We start from the raw sequence: 7,549 nt of genomic DNA, 5'->3' as shown, positions 1-7,549 counted from the left end.
AACGCATTCGAGTCGGACTGAAAACTACAATTCCCTGCAAGACAAAGGCTGATTTCAAACTAACAAACTTTTCGTTGAATGTCGAGAGGGAACGGTGATAAAAATATATATCTGCTTTTATTATTTAATTTAAAAAGCAATGATAATAGTATTTATCTTGAATTTGAGTTTTTAGTAGGGCGTCCCTGCGTCATTTCAGACGTTTAAAGAATCTCTACGTGTTTCCGGTGTCGTGGCGATCACACACAGAGAACAGTTTCACTCCTCAGTCAGTAAAGCAGCTGATTAACGACACAATCATGATTTCATTAACGGACTCGCAGAGTAAGTCAGATGTTGTGTATTTTTACATTACGTTAATGATGTTAGTTTAATTAAAAACGTATTAGAAATGCGGAATTAACGCTAGAAATGTTCTGGAAGTGATGAATGGGAATGAATGAGGATACACGGCGTGGCCGCTAACATAACCATCAAAGCACTAGCGTGACGTTACTGCTGTAAAGCTCTGTGATTTAACGGTCATTCCACTTCCACTATAGTAATGTACACTGAATCAGTACTATCGTGTATAAATATGGCAGTCCTGCAATCTTATCCATAATGTTCTATCTAGCTATATTGAGGTGAAGAGGGTTTAATATTCGCACACTCCTTCAGTGACATGCTCCACATATTGTTTACTATGGTACTTGGAATATTTGGACTGAAATCACATCTAAGAATGACTCGAAAACAACATTAACGCTTTATTTGACTGGACAATGTTGTGCTTTTGATAGTCATTGGCTGCTAATATGATTTCAATATATAGAATTAGCAAAGAATACTTTTCTGAAAGTGTATTATTAAGGAGAAGGTCTAAATGTGGGAATATAAAACCACCTTTACCTCATATCTATCTATCTATCTATCTATCTATCTATCTATCTATCTATCTATCTATCTATCTATCTATCTATCTATCTATCTATCTATCTATCTATCTATCTATCTATCTGTCTGTAATTTACTGTCTGTTTCTACCTGTCTATCTATTTTGTCTCTTTTCTGTTTATTCATCCATCCACCTGTCTTTTTTCTATCTATCTGTCCGTCTGTCTGTTTATTTTGTCTCTATCTGTTTTTCTATTTTGTCTTTTTTGTTTCTTTCGTTTCTCGTTTTCTATCTGTCTATTTATCCATCTGCATATCTATATCTGTCCTTTTCTGTTTGGTTTTCTATTTATTTTTGTCTTTCTATTCATCCATCCATTTTTCTGTCTTTATCTATCTGTCTGTCTGTCTGTCTATCTTGTCTTTTTTTGTTTCTCGCAAAAACCAAATCATTAACCAGACTATATCTGTCATTTTCTGTCTGTTTTTTTATCAGTATCTATTTTTGTTTAATTTTCTGTGTTTAGTAATACCTCAATTTATTTTTATTTTAACATCTATTCATCTGTCCATACATCTATTTTCTCTCTCTGTCTTTCTAGCTTTTTATATCTATTTTTCTCTTTATCTATACATCCATCCGTTTTTCGTTCTATTCATCCATCCATACATCTATTTTTGTCTCTTTCTGTCTGTTTATTAATTCATCCATCCATCCACCTATCTTTTTTCTGTCTGTTTATTTATTTTTGTGTCTCTATCTGTTTTTCTATCTTTCTATCTGCTTTTCTATTTCTTTAATTTCTCGTTTCTATCTATTTATCCATCTGTATATCTATATCTGTCCTTTACTGTATGGTTTTCTATTTATTTTTGTCTTTCCAGTCATCCATTCATTTTTCTGTCTTTATCCATCTGTCTGACTGTCTATTTCTATCTATCTATTTTTATCAGTTTATTTATCCATCAATCTATTTTTCCTCTTTTCATCCATGCATGCATCTGTTTTTCTGTCTCGTTATCTATCTATCTATCTATCTATCTATCTATCTATCTATCTATCTATCTATCTATCTATCTATCTATCTATCTATCTATCTATCTATCTGTCTGTCTGTCTGTCTGTCTGCTATTTTATATTTTTCTGTCTCTTTATTAATCAATCTATCTTTTTTCTCTTTTTCCATCTATTCATCTATCTACATTTCTCCTTTTCTGTCTGTTAAACGGACTAAATAACTCTGTTTGTTAATCACCTATTATTTTTCGAATATTAAAAGAACTATAAATAATATATTTGCAGAGTTGTGCATCAGTACTTACGTTATTACTAGCACACCAAATACCTGTTATCATGTTTGTTCAGCCTGTAAATGATGTCTGATTTGCCTGCAGTATCTGTAATAAAGTCTGTTGTTGTGTGTGCGCTCAGAGATCGGGATGGGCCTGACGGGCTTCGGCGTCTTTTTCCTCTTTTTCGGAATGATTCTGTTCTTTGATAAAGCACTTCTGGCCATCGGAAATGTGAGTATGCAGTTAAACCACTGATATAGGGAGAATTCAGGTCAATTGGGACACTTTTCTTTGGTCATCTCGATGGCAACAAGTGTCCCAAATTGCCCTGAATTCGCTCTAATATAATTCAGATATAATATTAAATATAGATCAGTAGATGGGATGGAGTGGTTTGCTTAAATCTGTGTAACGAACCTAAAGTGGATGTTTTTTGTTTGTCTGTAGATATTATTTGTCGCAGGTCTTTCATTTGTTATCGGATTGGAAAGAACGTTCCGGTTCTTTTTCCAGCGGCATAAAATGAAAGCCACCGGTTTCTTCTTGGGAGGCGTTTGTGTGGTGCTCATAGGATGGCCGATTGTAGGTGTGGTGCTGGAAGTCTATGGGTTTTTCCTCCTTTTCAGGTACGTTTTTAGCTTTTATAACAAGATGAAAGTGTCGGAGGGTGATTTATTAATGATAATACACATGAAATGAACAATGTAAATAATATTGAGTGAGTCACAAATTACAAATATATCTTAAAGGATTATGGCGAGCTTCTTTAAGTCATGTTTGAAAGTTGACCGGTCGGATTTGGCGGACACTGTGTGCATGCCATTGGTCCATGTTTGTTTACATCATGTGGATTATTATGTTGGATTTACATGCTATTAGAATGATCCTTAGTAGTTTCCATAGTCAAAAATGAAACTTGAATGTCCTATCAGGTCGTATACTACAAGGACACTCACTTTGATATCATTCTTATCTACATAAAACATAGCAAATGTCAAAAAGATTGCTGTACTGTATATTTACAAACAGTGAAATTAACATGTTTGAGTAAAATCCAAGAAGTGCAGATAATGTTTATATTGGTTAAATTGGATTTTATTCAACATCTTCCACATCTTGGTTTTCGCCCAAATAAATCATCTAAAATAAATGTGCTTCTCTGTATTTTTTTTTTAAGTTCATACAAATATTTAAAGTCTCTTTTGCATATGAATAGTCTAGCCAGGTTGTAGTTTGACCTTTCCAACATTTTTAGCATGCATCCCAATGGTCGTCTAATGTCCAAGTAGCTAAACATACCAATTTAAGTCAAATAAATGTAACTTACCTGCTCATAAGACATTGTTAATGATCTGTCGTTTGTTCTAGAGAGAGATTAATGATGTTGTTATTTGTATATGCACCAGTCCATTAGATTCACCAATTCAGAATAGCAAAGAGTACCGGCATTTTCTCATTCATCCATGTGTCTACATCATAAAGAACAGTTCAAAAATCTAAATTCTGTCGATATTTACTAACCTTTTACTTGTTTCAAACCTGCTTCTGTTAAAATCAAAAGAAGATAACTTGTAGAATGCTGAAAACCGGTAACCATTGACATCATAGTGTTTGTTTTTCCTACTATGGAATTGTGTTTAACAGAAGATAGAAACCCATAAAAGTTTAGAATCAACTGAAAGTGAGTAAATAATAAAGAAATTTTAATTTTTTGGGGGGTGAACTATCCTTTGAAGGCAAGAAGTTTAGGCTAAATATGCACTGAAAGATGCTTAGGGCGTACTCTCACTATACCAGGGGTGTCAAACTCAATTCCTGGAGGGCCGAAGCCCTGCACAGTTTAGTTCCATCCCTGCTCCAACACACTTACCTGTAGGTTTCAAACAAGCCTGAAGGACTCGATTAGTTTGATCAGGTATGTTTAATTAGGGTTGGAATTAAACTGTGCAGAGCTGCGGCCCTTTTGGATCTGAGTTTGACACCTGTGCACTATACAGTTGCCTTGAACCGGGCCAAAGCACGCTTGTCCCCCCTTCTGTCTCCCCCAACAGCCCAGACTCACATTACATTCGGGCCTGGGCAGTGGGCACACTTACGACATTGATGATTCAGTAAACGCTCAGCACAGCGTGGATTTCTCTGGTTATAATGTTTAACTTGTTTGATATGCAGTGAAACAGTCAAATAATTCGCCGAACAGATCAGCCACTTTTGATGCTCATAAACAATCATAAACTCCTCGAGCTGCAGGAATTAGGAGGTTTGCTGAAGGTGCAGCTGTCGTGCAGTGAGGGGTTTGCATCTTTAATAATCTACGGCAGTTTGCGTTCATTGAACAGTAGGGGTGTCACGATTTCGATTTTTAATCGAAATCGATCGAAATTAAGGCTCAATTTCGATTATCGAATCAAAAAATAGAATCGTTGATGCTGCCACGCCCCCATGTCACGTTAGCTTACAGGCTTGTTGAAGTGCTTGTTAAACTGCAGAAACAGGAGACCCGTCGACAGAACTTAAACCCTCTCCTCTTTCAATGAAGTCGCCGGTGTGGAAGCATTTTGCATTTCCAGTGAGTTATGTTGACAACGTTCGTGTTGTCGACAAAAAAAAACAGTTTTGCAAGCTCTGCTATGTACGTATTATGTACAGTTCGTCCGATAGACAACACCGGCATCACGATCCTCCACCCGCCCCTGTTGCAAATCCGCTCGCGAAAAGTACACACTCAGGCCCTGTTTACACTGTCTTTGTATTTAAATGGCATTTTAGAACGACAACGATTTAACATCCACAGTGGCGTGTAGCATTTCTGAGCAGCCCTCCTTCCTCTCTACCTCTGAAAATGCACATCACGTGACCACACAGACACAGACGCACACACAGCCATGCGCTCGAGACAGCAGGTCCAGGCAGTCAGAGGACTGCTTCAATCTTTCACTCACTTGTACTTAGTCATTTTAGCGAACACCTCAGGTACTGTTGGCTGGTTCCTGTTGGTTGTGCGTCTTTTTTTACCGACGCCATTATAACGACACAGATCACTGCCTATTCACGAGTCCCGCAGAAAAAGTGATTGACAGGTGGTAATTATGTGTGTATCTTGCCTTTATTCATTTACTGTATGATTTGTTTATGGGTAAAACAAAGACCATGCAGGTCAGGTAGTTTAAACGGTAGGCTACAAATAATTAATTGGTCATTAATTAATTAATTATTCATAATCGAAAATCGAATTGTGCCTTTAGAATCGAAAATGTAATCGAATCGAGGATTTGGAGGATCGTGACACCCTTATTGAACAGTAAGAATGATTAATAAATCCATATCAAACATTCCCTTTAAAAGTCACGTCTCGCTTTCAGTTTCGGGCTCACACTACAAGCGTATCGTGCCAAAGCCCAAGTGAACTGCGCTTAAAACCTGAGTCCGAGCACTCACACTTCTCAAACGATCCGGAAAACACATGAGCTGAACCACAAACTGAAGAATTTCCAAGTAAAATAAAAAGTGAAAGCGTCAGTGTATACATTGCGTAGCATCATATTTGAAATGCAATAAACAAAACATTGTGCAAGTATGTTAATACTTTAGTCTATTAGCTCATCCCAACACTGAGATTGCCGAGTAGTTACACATGGTATCGGTAATAACACTTGGTCTTTATTTGTTTTCAGGGGCTTTTTCCCAGTTGCGGTGGGCTTCATCAGGCGGGTGCCTATTCTAGGATCTTTACTGAACCTTCCCGGTATCAGTGGAGTAAGTCGACTGTCTTCATTTAGTGCTTGCATCAATAACAGATGTTTAGTCTTCTTCAGTGTTTGTCTAACCCAATGTTTTCTGTTTCTCTTGCAGTTAGTGGATAAAGTTGGCGAGAGCAACGCCATGGTATAACGGTTTAGTCTTTTAGTTTTCTATGAGTGGCTCATATTTATATTTGTCAGAATTGTGCTTTTGGTTCGGCGTCTTGCTGAGCGACATGAGATTTTTGATACTTCTCATTCTGGGACTGATTACCAAACCAAGTCAGCTGCTGTTATTGTTACAAAGCCCTCCAGAGGGCGACAGGGATCACTGCACACCTAAATAATGCTCCACTGAAGGAATCGCTGGGTTCTGAATGAAGTCGTTACTGTTTTTTATTGCGCTTTTATGTGCCAATGGTTTGGTTTTTGCTTTTATAAATCGACAGAATCTTCGAGATAATCTGGATTTGTTCCCCTACATAAGCGCCACCTAGTGGAGCGGAGACTGTTTCATTGTGTTCACGAGGACATCCAGCAGCCTGGTGACGTGCTGTTATGACAATACATCACTGACTTGTTCAAGTATTTGTAAATACTTCAGATGTGAGATTAATGTACATTTTTACACACAAAGATCCTGTTTAATAAATGGATTATATCCTTGATGGTCCAGCTTTCTGTAGACGTCACGTTTAAAGGGGTAGTTCACACAAAAAAATGAACGTTTACCTACTATTTATTCTTCCTGAAGTGTCTACAACCCTTTATAAGCGTCTTTCTTCTAAAATGTTTATGATATTTTGAAGAAAGCTGACAACCATTGACTTCCATAATAGGAAAAACAAACACTATTGAAGTCAATGGTGACAGGTTTCTAGCATTCCTCAATTTCTTCTGTTTTGTTTAACAGGAGAAAAAAACAAGTGAAAGATGAGTACTTTCCTATTATTTTGGATGAAAAGCTCTGATTTACTCTGAAGTTTTCTCAAGTGAAGTCAAATGTTTATTCATGCAGCGCTTTATACAGTGTATTGCTTAAAGCATTACAGTATTCAACATGAAAGACGTTGTTAGTGTAGCTCACAATTACACTTCACCTTCTAGAGTAAAGCAGATCTGTAGTGTTTGTTTTAAAATGGACTGACGACACTCATTACTGATCATTTCCTAAGACAGGGTATTTGCACATTTTTTAACAGGAAATTTAAGACCCTTTTAAGTCCTCTAAAATGAAAATTTAAGACTTTACCTAAACAAAAAAAACAGGAAAATGTTCAGTGTGTCAACACGGAATGATGTGGTGAAACATTAGCGTGGCACAACTCACCAGAGCCACGCTCAAGACAGGTCAGAGGGACGCAAAAACTTTTATGCCGAGTGCTGATTGACCTTACAACCCTGACAACAGGGCACCGGTCTCGTCAGTTGACCAACGTCTAAAGTGCAAGTCTAAGTCTTCGTTGCTGCGTTCATGGACTCATCGAACATTATGATGAAAGCGTCCTTGTTTGCTCGTGAAATTAGTTTCTTCTTTAGGTATGGGGCAACACCAAATCGTGCTAAACATACTGTTTTGTCTCTTCCACATGTGAACGTACTCGCACACTCTGAGTCAGGGAACATTGCTTGAAAAACTA

At 37.2% G+C, this 7,549-nt stretch overlaps 2 protein-coding genes across 2 annotated transcripts in view; one reads left to right on the top strand and one right to left on the bottom strand.

The window, feature by feature from the left end:
• Positions 1–7,549, bottom strand: part of metap2b (methionyl aminopeptidase 2b) — a 171,569-nt gene that overhangs the window by 51,374 nt on the left and 112,646 nt on the right. The gene's annotated exons all lie outside the window — the stretch shown is intronic.
• On the top strand, positions 21–6,575 carry golt1bb (golgi transport 1Bb). Its single transcript, NM_001031671.2, is given in 5 exon segments — positions 21–324; positions 2,309–2,400; positions 2,617–2,795; positions 5,844–5,925; positions 6,022–6,575. Coding segments are annotated over 5 exon segments (417 nt in total). The 5' UTR covers positions 21–299; the 3' UTR covers positions 6,061–6,575.

The sequence above is a fragment of the Danio rerio genome, chromosome 25 (genome assembly GCF_052040795.2).
Source record: "Danio rerio strain M-AB ecotype USA chromosome 25, GRCz13ab, whole genome shotgun sequence".
NCBI lineage: Eukaryota > Metazoa > Chordata > Actinopteri > Cypriniformes > Danionidae > Danio > Danio rerio.
The sequence above is the reverse complement of the archived record's forward strand: the minus strand, read 5'-3'. Positions and strand labels throughout refer to the sequence as shown.